The sequence below is a fragment of the Neopelma chrysocephalum genome, unplaced genomic scaffold, assembly GCF_003984885.1.
Source record: "Neopelma chrysocephalum unplaced genomic scaffold, ASM398488v2 Primary Assembly neopelma1_192, whole genome shotgun sequence".
NCBI lineage: Eukaryota > Metazoa > Chordata > Aves > Passeriformes > Pipridae > Neopelma > Neopelma chrysocephalum.
Window position 1 is genome coordinate 14,408 of NW_020897854.1, and position 14,211 is coordinate 28,618.

At 48.8% G+C, this 14,211-nt stretch overlaps 1 protein-coding gene across 1 annotated transcript in view; it reads left to right on the forward strand.

The window, feature by feature from the left end:
- KPNB1 (karyopherin subunit beta 1) overlaps positions 1 to 8,839 on the forward strand; it is a 23,240-nt gene extending 14,401 nt beyond the window's left edge. The window contains exons 10-19 of the mRNA XM_027702696.1: positions 1,211 to 1,358; positions 1,664 to 1,735; positions 3,340 to 3,484; positions 4,687 to 4,769; positions 5,344 to 5,451; positions 5,713 to 5,856; positions 5,943 to 6,048; positions 6,645 to 6,759; positions 7,210 to 7,371; positions 8,296 to 8,839. Coding sequence (XP_027558497.1) covers positions 1,211 to 1,358; positions 1,664 to 1,735; positions 3,340 to 3,484; positions 4,687 to 4,769; positions 5,344 to 5,451; positions 5,713 to 5,856; positions 5,943 to 6,048; positions 6,645 to 6,759; positions 7,210 to 7,371; position 8,296 — 1,084 coding nt within the window. The 3' untranslated portion in view covers positions 8,297 to 8,839. The remainder of the gene's footprint in view (positions 1 to 1,210; positions 1,359 to 1,663; positions 1,736 to 3,339; positions 3,485 to 4,686; positions 4,770 to 5,343; positions 5,452 to 5,712; positions 5,857 to 5,942; positions 6,049 to 6,644; positions 6,760 to 7,209; positions 7,372 to 8,295) is intronic.
- The last annotated feature ends 5,372 nt before the right edge of the window (positions 8,840 to 14,211 follow it).

The window sequence follows — 14,211 nt, forward strand, 5'->3', positions numbered from 1 at the left end:
TTTGAATCTCTCCTTTTTTTTATCTTGAAGCTCTTATTTTACCTTGAGTCTCTCCTGTTTTCCTTTGAACCTCCTGTTTTTCAATCTCTCCTGGTTTTACTTTTGAATCTCTCCTGGTTTTGAATCTCTCCTGTCTTCTTCTGAATCTCTCATTTTACCTTAAATCTTCTATTTTACTTTAAATCCCCTGGATTTGAATCTCTCTCCCTTCTTCCTCTGAATCTCTCATTTTACCTTCAGTCTTTTTACTTTAAATCTCCTGGTTCTGATTCTCTCCTGTTTTAGTTTAAATCTCTCCATTTTTCCTTTGAATCTCCCCAGTTTTGCTTTGAATCTCTCCTATTTTGCTTCAATCTCCCCAGTTTTCCTCTGAATCTCTTTTCTTACTTCCAGTCTCCCTTATTTTACTTTTAACCTCTCCTACTTTTCCTTGAATCTCCTATTTTTCTTCAATCCCCCCCCCTTTCCTTTGAATCTGAATTTTAAGTGAAGAGTTTCAGACCCAGGTTGGCTGCAGGACCACTGGATAACCAGGAATTCCAGCAGGACACCACCAGAATTCCACATTTCCCTGCCCATTCTCCTCCACCCCTTTCCCCTGGAGGTTCCATCCCTTCCCACCCAGGCAAAATATTTTTGCTCCCAGCCCTGCAGATGTGAAAAATCAGGGTAAAGCTGCAGTTTTTCGTGCCTTGGAGGTCCCATAAATCCCCCAGCTCAGAGTTCAGTGCCTGGCTCAGCTCAGTCTGGAGCCTTTTGCTGCAGGATTGATCCTCCTTCATCTGAACAGCTCAGTCCAAGCTCTCCCTGCCTAATTTCCATCCAGACAGGAGTGTCTGGCTCAAGGCTCTGGAGCCCATCAGTCACTCTCAGCTGTCTTTCTGTCCCAGCTCAGTGCCAGGGGGGTGGCAGAGGGGCACTGATGTGCTGCTCACCTCTCTCTGGGGGCTTCGAGGCTTTTCCTCTCCCTCCCCTCCTTCCCAGATGCTGGAAATCATTAATAGAGAAGGGAGGAAAAAAAAAAAAGTGCTAAAAGTGGCTTCATAAATTTATTTTGCTTTCAAGGCTTGGAATAGGGAGATGCAAGTGCTGCTTGTCACAGCACTGAAATGTGGCTGTTGCTGGTTTACTAAAATTAAAAAAAAAAAAAAAGTCTGTTTCTAAGCAAGGCTGAGCCACTGGGAGCTGCAAATTATCCCTTCTGTTCCAGGCCTGATGGACACCAGAATAACTTGAGGAGTTCTGCCTATGAATCCCTGATGGAAATAGTGAAAAACAGTGCCAAGGACTGTTACCCTGCTGTCCAAAAAACAACCCTGGTCATCATGGAGCGGCTCCAGCAAGTGCTGCAGATGGAGGTGGGTAAATCCCAACTCAAACACAGCCCCCTCCCCTTCCAGAGCTGCTGCTCCATCCCTGGGAGTGTCCCAAGGCCACGTTGGGCAGGACTTGGAGCAACCTGGGCCCAGTGGAAGGTGGGACTGGGTGGGATTTGAGATCCTGGGGTTCTGTTTTTAAGCTTCTGCACTTAAGTCCCTCTTGTCTTAAATTGGAAAAAAAATCAAAAAAAACCAAAACAAAAACCAAACCAAATATTTCAACACGGTGTGGATGTGCTGGTGTTGTCAGAACCCAGTGCAACCTCTTTTCCCTTGTGTTCCAGTCTCACATCCAGAGCACCTCGGACAGAATCCAGTTCAACGACCTCCAGTCCCTCCTGTGTGCGACTCTCCAGGTGAGTGTCCCACTGTCCCCCGGGGGTTTTTATGGGAATGGGGTGGCTCTAGGGGATGTTCCTGTGCCCCTGAGGAGCCTGTTGATCAGATCTGAACGAGGAAAAGTGGGATTTGTGTCCCAGCTGACACGTGGGAGGTGAGACAAGGATCAGAAGCCTCGACTCTCGCTCCGGTGGCAGAATTTAGGGCAATTTGAAGCAGGAACACTGTGGGCAGCCTGTTAAAGGGGGGATAAAGGATTGTGTGTGCTGTCAGCTTGGCTCCTGTGTTGGCTGCAGCCTGAACAACCCCTTTGCTTGGCACAGGCAAAAAAAAAAACCTCCAACACGGCTCGAATTCCTTCATCTGCCTCCTGTGGTTGGTGTTCTTATTTCAAGTGGCTCTAATTAAAAGGCACCAAGAGGCCCTGAAATGAAACATCTGGTAATGAGCAGTGTGACTGGGAGCACCAGTGCAGTGCAGTTCCTTGGTTACTCCTACAGATCCCACTGAAAACACTTTTATTTTTTTTTCCCCCCAAAATCAGCTCAGGAGATTGCTCAGAACACCCCGTTGGAATCTGGGGGGTTTGTCTCCAGGAATCATTCATTTGCTCCCTCAAAAGCCTTGTGGTTGCTTTCACTCTCCAATTTTTAGGTTAATTTTGAAAAATAATGGGTAGGTGGGAATAATCTGTCCTTATGTTGGGCTTTAATGGGGAGATTCAGTGTCTGGAATCTCCTTCTGGTGGTCCCTGATCTCTCCCAGCACAGCTTTGTTTGCCCCTGGGGAGTGTAAGAGAAGTGGAATTAAACTGCCAATTTTAATTTATAAACATGTGTTTCTTCATTATCCCAAAATCTGCACCTGAAGCATTTCCTCAGTTGCAGCAAATACTTAAATTCCGCTGAGTAAAACTCAGCAGAGGTTTTTTCACTGTTAAATGGTCACATACACTGTTTTGTTACAGAACTTTTTGTTGTTCTGCCATAAATCCATTTGTTAATATTTAAAAGGAACTAGAAAATCCCATCCCTGGAGGTGTCCAAGGCCAGGTTGGACAGGGCTTGGACCAACCTGGGCTTAGTGGAAGGTTGGAATTTGATGATCTCCGAGGTCTCTTCCGACCCAAACCACCCTGTTAATTCTACAAATCAAGGCTTAATTATTTAAACAGCCCTTTGGAGTGAAGAATCAGCCTTAAAATAATTATTATTATAAGGAATTGGTCCTTCTCTTCCCATAAAAAGTGTTTTCTTCCACCAACCAGCATTTCTAAAGTTGGGCCCGTCGCCGCGACAGAAAAGGGGGACCCTCCTTGCTTTTTGTTTTTTTCATAGGATCAGATTTGGGCTGGTCACATTTAATTCCAGCTTACAAATAGAAAGCTGGGAGAACAGCCTATGCAGCAGGAAAGGTAAATTCAGCTCATCCTGTGGCTGCAGAATTGAATGGGAGCAAAATGAAAAAGGGACTTTAGGGCGATCAAGCGGATTTTTGGCAGCGGCGGAGTTCAAACAGCAGCTTCCTTTCTGGGAAAGGGGGGAGAGGAGGGGTTGGAAAAGCTTCATATGGGCTCAGAGGGATGGAAACAGTGGTGGTGTGTGTCCTCCTGCCCCTGCAGAACGTGCTGAGGAAGGTGCAGCACCAGGATGCCCTGCAGATCTCAGACGTGGTCATGGCCTCGCTGCTGAGGATGTTCCAGAGCACGGCGGGCTCAGGGGGAGTGCAGGAGGACGCCCTGATGGCCGTCAGCACCCTGGTGGAAGGTCAGCTCTGGACCCTTTTTGGATCCTTTGGACCCTTTTTGGATCCTTTGGACCCTTTTTGGATCGTTTGGTTTGTGTGTGGGGGAAAAAATAGCATCAGGTGCTGGTTTTGCTCGAGGCGTCGTGTGAACACCCCTGGGATGGAGAAACTGTGGCTGCCCCACCCCTGGAAGTGTCCAAGGCCAGGCTGGAGCAACCTGGACCAGTGGAAGGTGTCTCTTCCACCCCTGGAAGTGTCCAAGGCCAGGCTGGAGCAACCTGGGCCAGTGGAAGGTGTCCCTGCCCATGGCAGGGGATGGAATGTGATGATCTTTGAGCCAAACCAGTCTAATTCTGCACACAAATTCAGGTTGATCCAGCAGAAGCTTCCAGTTCCTGGACACTGCACATTTGTGGACCTTAGTGAGGAAGGAGGTTCTGCTGGATGGGGTTTCCCATTGGAATGTCAAGTGTGACTCTTGTCAGACACAATGATACAAGATCTGTGTGTCATTGCTGCTCCTTTACGTGGAGAAATGGACTCCAGGAGGGGATATTGGGAAGGAATTCTTCCCTGTGGGGCTGGAATGGATTTCCCAGAGAAGCTGTGGCTGCCCCATCCCTGGAAGTGTCCAAGGGACTTGGAGCAACCTGGGCTAGTGGAAGGTGTCCCTGAGAGTAGAACTGGATGATCTTTAAGGTCCCTTCCAACCCAAACCATCCTGTGTTCCATGATCTCGCCGTGTCTGAGCCTGGCTGGTTATTCCAGATTTCTGTTCCCTGAAGGAATGGTTTGATTTCAGTTTATAATGTTGTCACAGAGCAAAAAAAAAACCCCCCCAAATTAGTGCTGCTCTGTCCAGTTCCCATCCCAAGGGAACCTGTTCCCTTGGAGCAGCTCCAGGACAGATTGGACGTTACCTGAGTGATTCACCCTCCCTGGTGACTCAGGGCTGTTCTGGCAGTGGATTTACAGCCCCTGCTCTTGTTTATCAGAAATCACAGTGACAAAAACCCTCAGGGAATTTGGCTCTTGGGAGTCTCTTGACTCCAGCTGGCCCTGGACACATTTCAGTGCCCCTCATTTCCTGGGTGTTGCCTGGAGGAGGATTGATTTCCACTGGGTTTGGGTGGGATTCTGACTTGTTGAACTCCAGCAAAACAGGATTCCAGTCACAAATGAGTTTTTTTTTCTTTCTAACTGGAATATTTTCCACACACAGTCTTAGGTGGAGAGTTCCTGAAGTACATGGATGCCTTCAAACCCTTCCTTGGCATTGGACTGAAGAACTATGCCGAGTACCAGGTAGAGATCCAAGACTTTGCTCCCTTTGCCCAGAGAATCTGTGGCTGCCCCTGGATCCCTGGAAATGTCCAAGGCCAGGTTGGAGCAACCTGGGACAGTGGAAGGTGTCCCTGCCCACAGCAGGGAGTGGAATGTGATGATCTTTAAGGTCCCTTCCAGCCCAAACCAGTCCAATTCTCTGCATAAATTCAGACTTAAAGCAGCAGAAGCCTCCAGTGCCTGGACACTGCACATTTGTTGGCCTTGGTGAGGAAGGAGGTTCTGCTGGATGGGATTTCCCATTGGAATTTGGAGCCCTGGTGCCCTCCAGGGGGGTGGGTACTGAGACACAACATGGTTGGGTTTGTTCAGACTCAATCCCTGTCTCTCCTTGGGCACCTGGATCTGGGCTCTGGGGTTAAGGAAGCAGGTTAAGGAAGCAGGGACTGCCCAGGGACTCCTCAGCTGCTCTCAGGGTCGTTATTCCCCGTGGTTTAATTAACCTCTCCCCACTCCAGAGTGCTGGAATGAGCAGGATCCAGGATGCTGGAGCACTGCCTGACTCACGGTGGGGGTGTTGCTGTGCTATTTGCAGGTCTGCCTGTCTGCAGTGGGCCTGGTTGGGGACTTGTGCAGAGCCCTGCAGTCCAACATCCTGCCTTTCTGTGACGAGGTTATGCAGCTGCTCCTGGAGAACTTGGGGGTGAGTGTTTCCCTCCTCATTAGTAACAGTTTGGCTGCACACTCCCGAGGGAGGTGGGAGGTGGGAGAGAAGCACAAGTGTTAGGGAATGCTCGGATCATCTCGTGTCTGACAACTATCTTGCTTACTGTTTGAACGGGATCCAAACTTATTGGGGGCAAGGATTTGCATTTGGAGTAAATAATCTGCATTTATTGGCTCCGTCCCCCTCCCGAACGGAGCGGAGAAAACTGAAGGTGGCCCCTGCTGGAATCTCTTCCAGAATGAAAATGTCCATAGGTCTGTGAAGCCCCAGATCCTCTCAGTGTTTGGGGACATCGCCCTGGCCATTGGGGGGGAGTTCAAGAAGTACCTGGACGTGGTGCTGAACACCCTCCAACAGGCATCCCAGGCACAGGTGGACAAGGTAAGGTGTGCCCGGCCCAGCAACGGGCTCTGCACGTCCTCGGGGTGTTCCCAGGGTCTCATTCCCATTCCTGTGGCCCTTTCCAGTCTGACTATGACATGGTGGATTACCTGAACGAGCTGAGGGAGGGCTGCCTGGAAGCCTACACTGGGATCATCCAGGGATTGAAGGGAGACCAGGAGAACGTGCACCGTGAGTACCCTGGGCTGGGTGGGGGCAGCTCTGCTGGGATCACGGGAATGCTGAGGTTGGAAAAGGTCCTTAAGGCCAAGTCTGGCTGTGTCACCTCTAACCTGTGTCCCCAAGTGCCACATCCCACATGTGTTTTGAATATTCCAGGGATGTGACTCCACCACTGCCCCGTGCTGGTGCTTTACAACCCTTTCCACGAGGAAATTTTCCCAGATATCCCATCTGAACCTCCCCTGCTGCAGCTTGAGGCCGTTTCCTCTTGTCCTGTCCCTTTTCTTGGGATCAGAGCCCGACCTGGCTCCAACCTCCTTCCAGGGAGGAATAAGGTCCCCCTGAGCACCTTTTCTCCGTGGTTATCACATCCATGGGAATATCCCTGTTCATTCCCTCCCCTGTGGGAGTGAACACTCTGCTGCCACAGGCAGGGAACGTGTTCAGAGCCTTTCACTGTGGTTCTTCTGGCAGCATTTCCCCTCCCTGTCAGAGAAGCTCTTTCGGGTCAGATTCCGGCTGTTTTGGGATCTCTGGAATCCCTGGAAGCCCTGTCATATGCTGTCCCTGTGTCCCCCTGCTCTGACAGAGCCTTTCCCTTGCAGCTGATGTGATGCTGGTGCAGCCCAGAGTAGAATTTATCCTGTCCTACATCGACCACATCGCTGGGGATGAGGATCACACGGACGGGGTGGTGGCCTGTGCTGCCGGGCTCATAGGGTAAGGCCTCCCCCCTATTCCAGAATCCCTGGAATCTGCACTTTCTCCTGCCTGTCTCAAGTGTTTAACACCAGCTCTGGGGTTTTACAGCAGTGCTGGGTGTTTAACTCGGGGTGTGAAGGCGTCACAAAGGTGGAAACCGGGAGGTGGAAGTGGAGCTCGTCACAGGAATTCCAGATTTAGGGTTTTTTAAGGGATGAGCTGAAACAGAAAAGCTCAGAAGCAAAAAACCTCCCGTCCTCAGGGTACAGAGGAAACCCAGTTTGAGGTGTTTTAGTCTTTCCTGCTGAATTTAGGGCAGATCAGTCCTGGGACAGGAGGTTGAACATCCCTTTGAGTCGCAGGCCTGGGATCAGTGACCGTCTGCAGGATCTGTGAGTCAGAGCTCTCTGTGCTGGCACAGCTGTTTGTGGTGCTCAAAGCCTCTCTCTCTCTCTCCCCTCCTTCCAGGGATTTGTGTACAGCATTTGGGAAAGATGTTCTGAAATTAGTAGAAGCCAGACCCATGATCCATGAACTGCTAACGGAAGGGAGGAGATCCAAGACGAACAAAACGAAAACTCTCGCGACCTGGGCGACTAAAGAGCTGAGAAAACTGAAGAATCAAGCTTGGTAAGGGCTCCCTCCCACCTCCTTCCCTGCTCCACACTTTGGGGATCGGCCTGGAAGAGGCACAATCCCAAAGGCTCTGTTCTCCAGGAGGTTGGTTCTCGTTTATTTTCACTCTGGGGGTTGGTTTGTCAGGACAAATCCGGGGGAAGGAGGGATTGGGGGTGAAACATGGAATCATGGAATGGTTTGGGTTGGAAGGGACCTTAAAGCTCATCCAGTTCCACCCCCAGGGACACCTTCCTCTGTCCCAGGTTGCTCCAACCTGGCCTTGGACACTTCCAGGGATCCAGGGGCAGCCACAGCTTCTCTGGGCAACCTGTGCCAGGGCCTCCCCATCCTCCCAGGGAAGGATTCCTTCCCAATATCCCATCACTCCTTGCCCCCTCTGGCAGTTTAAAACCATTCCTGTCACTGTCTTCCCATATAAAAATCCCTCTCCTTCCTCAAATGTGTCACTTGTGCTCCTTGGGGACCCTCCAAACCTGCTGGAATTGAAGCCTTGGAGTTCAGGGAGCACCTGGGAGCTGCTCTCAGTGCCACAGTTCAGTTTTAGGGAGCTGGAATCTGATCCTCGGGGCTCCATTCCAACTCCAGGTATTCCATGATTCCACTGAAACACCTTTTAAAGGGAGCAGGTTGTAAAGGAAAAGTGGGATGGAGGATTATTTTGGCAGAATTGAGTGTCCCAGCTTTGTCACCCCTCTTGGAATTCCTTTAATATCCCTGTTATTTCTCTTGTGGTCCTGAAAGGTCGATTTTTTTCCATGTGAATGTTGGATTTGGGGGTTATTTTTTCGTAGAATCATGGAATTATTAAGGTTGGAAAAGCCCTCCAGGATCAAACCCACCCACCCACATCCCCAAACAGTGACAGACCCCTTTTTTTTTTTCTTTTTTTATTTTTTTCCCTCCCCTTGCTTCCAGATCTGTTACCATTGGGATGACACCTGAGAACCCCCACTGGAAAAATCTCCAATCTTTTGAAAAAAACCCGGAAGTGAGGAGTGTGCACGGATGCTGAATGTTTGGGAATGAGAGAGGATGAGTGTGAGTGAGGCTTGAAGAAAAAACAAAACACAAAAAAAACCCAACAACAACAACAACACACCACATTGAAAATCCCGGGAGAGCAGCCACGGGAGCAGCGCTGAGCCGGCATCGGGAATTCGGGAATTCTGTCCAAGCAACACGAGGGAGGCTCTTCTCCCAACAGCCCAGGACTGGCTTCTCCACGAGGAACGGCCAGTTGGGAGAGGAGAGAGAGAGAGGAAAAAAAACTGGGATCAACTGTGGTGCTCTGCGAGGTCTTGGCTGCTGGAGAGAGGTGGAGCTTTGGATTCTCCAGCGCGGGATGAGGAAAAAGGGGGAGGGTGAAGGATTTTTCAGTCGAGGAGTGAGTGTGTGTGAGTGAGGAGGTATCCACATTCTCAACTTCAAGTCATTGCAGTTTATCTTTTCCCAGAAAACACACAAAAAACCCCACAAAAAAACGAAGCAATCCCACGCAAAAAACATTACAAAGGGTTGGCTGTTGCATTTCATAAACTTAACGAGACGTTCGGTCCTACTGATGCAGCGTTAAGAGATGTACAAAAATAATAATAAAGCAGAAAAAAAAAAACACAGGTGAAAAGAGGATTAAAAGAAAAAAAGTAAAAAAAAAAATTTAAAAAAAAAGGTAAAAAAAAAAAATTTAAATAAAGGAAAGTCGCTCTTTAGGGCTTTTTATTTTTAGGGAAACGCTGACGAATGTTCAGAGCTCCCGGCAGGTGACGCTTGTCCTGCTCAGCAAAAAGCGCCTTTCCTTCCTTAAATATTGTTCAACTGTGAATGTAGAAATGGGGGGGGGGAAAAACACACAGAGGGAATAGGAAAAAAAATGGTCAAATCGAGATTTGGGGCTTAAAGAGTTCAAAAAAAAAAAAAAAGGCGTCAAAATAAATTAAAAAAATTTAGATTTAAAGTGCTCCGAATTTGGCTGTGAAAGGGAAAAAGATCTCTCCTGACTTGTACTGTAGCAGCCCAGAACACTCACACCGAAATTGTGCCAAAGAGTTCAAAAAAAATAAAGCAAACAGAAAAATAAAAAAAACTTGCGCAGATAATAATAATAAGAAGAAAAAACTTCAGGTGATATTTTTGGGACTGAGGAGAAATTCAACGTGCAAAACACACACAGGGAACTAAAAAAAAAACACAAAAAGCAGGAAAAATCGGATAAAATGCCATTTGGAAACTGCTTGGCCTTTTTTGTGCTCTTTATTTTGATCAGGTTTAATGTGGTTTTTTGGTCTCTCGCTGCACTTCAAAAAAAAAAAAAAACACACAACAGAAAAAAAAAGGAAAAAAAAAAAGAAATTTATATAAAATATATATATACTGAGTTGAGCTGACACGAGGCGGCACTTGTAAAAGGTTCTATTTTTCCACTGCAGTTGAAGATGAATAAAATGGTGTCAAACATTCCCCAATATTTTCCTTTTTTTTTTTTTTGCTTTTTTTTTTTCCTATTCTTGGCCTTTCCGAGCCCAAAGGGATAACCCAGGAATAACGAGTATTTTTATTTTGTTTTTTTCTCCCAATAGAGTAGTGACAAATCCGATGGGCGACTCCGCATGGAATTGGCTGTTTGCTGCTTCCCTGGTTTTCACATGAAGGATCAGAATTTCCCCCCCTGAAGGAAAGGGGAGGGGGAACAAAAAAAAACCAAAAAAAAACTAGAAAAAAAAAGATGTTTTTGAGGAATTCTCCCTTAGCCTGGAGTCAGCAATAAGCCAAGGAACAGCTCGGAGGAGGTGCAGGGTTTGGAGATTGGATTTTTCATTTCATTTTTGCCCCCTGGCAGCTGTTGGAGCCCCCGGGGGGGGGCACCGGGAAAGCTGCTCCTGGGAGGGAGAGCAGGAAAAGCCTTCAGCAGTATTTGGTCTGAATTCTTTTTTGGTTTTTTCCCCAGATTTTCTTCCTTTCAATTTTTCTTTCAATTTTTTTTCAACTTTTTTCTTTCAATTTTTCTTCCAAGAAGACTAAAGAAGAAAATAGTCTTTCTCCTTCCTCCTCCTTCCTCCCTTTTTCCTCCTTCTTCCTCCTCCTTTTTCCTCTTCCTCCTCCTTCCTTCCTCCTCCTTCATTTTCCCTTTTTATTTTTCCTCTTCCTTTTTTCTTTTTCGATTTCTTTTTTCCTTTTTCTTTATTTTTCTTTAATTTTTTCTCTTTTTTCTCATCATTTCCACTTTTTTTCATTTTTTCCTTTTCATTTTTTCTGGTTTTTTTTTCATTTTCTTCCTTTTTTTTTTAATTTTCTTCCTTTTTTAAAATTTTTTTCCATTTTCTTTTTCTTTTCATTTTTTTCCAATTTTTTCCATTTTTTATTTTTTTCAATTTTTTCATTTTCTTCTTTTTTTTCATTTTCTTCCATTTTCTTCCCTTTTTTCATTTTCTTCCAGTTTTTTCTTTTTTTCTCCCATTTTTCATTTTTTTCCTTTCTCCATTTTCTTCCATTTTTTTCATTTTTTTTTCCATTTTCTTCCTTTTTTTCCATTTTTTTCCGGGTTTTTTCCATTTTTTCCCCCTTTTTTTTTCTTTATTATTTTTCCCCGTTATCCCTACTTTTTTTTCCTTTCCCACCCATCTCCCCCCCCCTGCTGCTCCTCGGCTCCCTCCCGGAGCTGCCCCACAGCACCACACGCTCGTTACAGGGTATCAGACATGAATGTGCCTTCAGTGCTGGGCTCGGGCCGCCCCGGGGCCGCCTCTGCCCCAGTGTGCAGATAAAAAAAAACTTAATAAACGAGAATAAAGCGAAATAAAAGCGAACTAAAGCGAATCCCAGGTGTCGGAGCAGAGGAGGAGCTCTGGGAAGGGCTCCGGAGCACGGCCAGGGCCAGGCCTGGCTCAAACCTTTCTAGTAATGCCTTTTCTTTTTAGTTCGGTTCTGGAGGTTGGTTTTTGGTTTTTTGTTTGTTTTTTTTTTTTTTTGGGGGGGGGGGGGGGTTGGGGGGGGTGGGAGTTTCCTAAATATGAATTTAAAAAAATTTAAAAAACTATTAAAAAAAAAAAAAGCAAAAAGCCATTCCTGGGTTTGGGGCGCGAGGGAGGAACCTGAGCATTCCTCAGTGCGACCTGTGTCTGTCCTGTGTGGCTGTAAAGGCTGTAGACAGCAGGAGAATAAAGTACAGAGACAGTAGTGGAACAAACCTGTGTCTGGCCTCTTTATTTGGGGTTTTTTTGGGGGGTTTTGGTGCAGGGGAATCTTCCCAAAATCAAAGGAGCCGCCCTGTTATCCCCGATCCCATCGCTGTGGGTTGAGGGCAAAACACCTCTTTGAGATCCTTTTGTGGTTTTTTTTTTTAAGCAAATTAAACTTGGCAAGTTTAATTGATAGCATAAGTAATAATTAATGGAATAAATAATTTTTTTTTTTTTTAAATTATTTTCTTCCTCCAAGTCTCGTTCCAGCACTAGAACTGAAACGTGGTTGGCTCAGCAGAGGCTGCCCAGGCTGGTGCTGGAGATTCCAAACTTCTGGGGATTCCACACTCCCAGAAATTCCAAACTGCTGGGCATTCCTTACTCCCGGAGATCCTGAACCACTGGAGTTTTTGGATATTCCAAACTGCCCGAGATCTGGCTCTGTGTAGGTGCTGTCAGTGATAACTCCCCTCTGCTCCTTTGTCCTGCTCTTCCCCTCTCAACCAACCCCTTGGTGCAGGTGGGGGACAAGTTTAACCTCATCCCCCGTCAACACAACCCCGAAATCGCGCCTCCAAATTGTTTAATTAATTAAATTTCATCGATTAATCAGCCAAAGAACCATCCCTTTGATGCTCCTCCGCCTTCACCCATCACCATCACCCCGCCCCGTGACAACCACGGGGGGAAAGGACCCCGGGGAGGAGCCGTTTATTTACCTCCCGAATCCCAAAAATCCCACTTATTTTTTTGGTTTTTTCCCTTCCCTTTTGCTGCCTCATTTCCCCCGAGGCCGCTGCCAGGATCCTTCCCCCGCCGTGTCGGAGACACGTGGGTGGGTGAGCGCTCCGGGGAGTGACGAGCTCCCGTTTCCTCTCCCGGGGGATCCGGAGGTGACAGCGCTGTGTCATCAGCCATCTGTGCCACCCCGGCGCCCGGGGACACCCGCAGCATTCCCGGGATCAGCCCCCCGGGCCCCTTTCCCCTGGGCTGGGTTTAGGGTGGGGCACCTTTTTCCTCGGGAGAGGTGGGAAAAACAAGCGACGACTCGGGTTTGGAGCCTCGGCGGTGCCTCCTCCCAGTCGCTGTCTGGCGCTTTCCCACCCCGAGTGTGGCACTTTCCCACCCTGGGGGCGGCTCCACGAGGGGACGTGTCCCTGGAGTTGGTGTCACCCTCTGGAATGTGAATTCCCAGCTGAAGGGACCCGAACTTTGCAGCTTTTTTTCCTTGTCGAGGTGGTTTTGCCCTTTGCTCTGTGTACCGGGGAGTGCTGGAGGAGCCACATTCCTCCTGATCATTCCTGATCCTCCTGATCATTCCCGATCCTCCTGATCATTCCCATTCCACAGGGATCATCACTGCTCCTGTGCCCTCACCTGCTGGGGCTTCCCTGTCGCACTGAAATCCCAGGAATCCAGATGAGAGACATCCCTTCTCCCTGATTCCAGCACCCAGATGTGCCACGTGGGCACTGAGCCGGGATCGGGATCAGGATGAGTGTGGAAGAGCTGAGCCAGGATCAGGATGCTGGATCTGTGGGATGGGTGCTTGGATATTCCCAGGAAACCCCAGAAGTGCCTCCAACCAGCCCAGGGATCCCTCTGGCAGTGGGGGGAACGAGCTCAGTGCTGGATTTATGAACACACGGGGATGTTCTTCCAGGCCAGGGATGTTTTTCCAGGCCAGGGATGTTCTTCCAGGCCGGAATTTTTCCACAGCAGGGCAGGATAAGCCAAGTGGAAAATGGTCTGAGGTTTTCCATGATGAGGGTCTCTCCACACAGACACAGCTACTCGTGGGGATGGGGGTTGGTGTTCCCACTCTGGACACTGTTTGTGGGTCAAGGCAGGTAAAGTCTTGGATTGAGGGATCCAACGGGCTCCCTAATTCCTCCTGAAAGGGGTTAAGGAGGGAACAAACCCAGGACTGTCACTGAGGATGATGGAGGGGATGTTTTTGGGTTCAACTGATGCTTCCAGCACAGCCCAGGCCTCGTGGGAAGAACTGGCAGCCTCCAAGAATCCTGGGCTGGGAGCTGGGAGAGATCCTTGGGAGCTGGGAGAGATCCCTGCGAGCTGGGAGAGATCCCTGGGAGCTGGGAGAGATCCCTGCTCTTCTCCCCCTCTTTTCCTTTCCCTGCTCTTCCCTGCTCTCCATCATTCCCTGCCACAGGCTCCGTGGAAGTGCCCTGAGGCCCCGAGGGTGCCCGAGATGCGTTTAGAGTTAAATAATTCACGGAGCTGGGATGGGAATCCGGGAGAGCGGCAGGCGGGAGGACGCTGGGAATGCAGGGAAGCAGCCCCGGGCACAGGGCAGGGCCAGGAGCCCAGGGACCATCCCCGGCAGGCAGTGGAGGCTCCTGGGACACGGGGAGGGACAAACGTGGATTCGAGAGGATTTTGGAGCAGAAGAAAAGCTCCAGGTGGAGCCCCCGGGCAGGAGGGAGGGGCTGGGGGCAGAGGGGCCATGAAGGGGGAAGGCTGGTGGGATGAGGGCAGCCCTGCCTATATCCCTGCCCTGATCCCTGCCCATATCCCTGCCCTGATCCCTGCCTGTATCCCTGCCCTCATCCCTGCCCTCATCCCTTCCCTCGTCCCTTCTCTCATCCCTGCTCTCATCCCTTCCCTCACCCCTTCCCTCATCCCTTCCCTC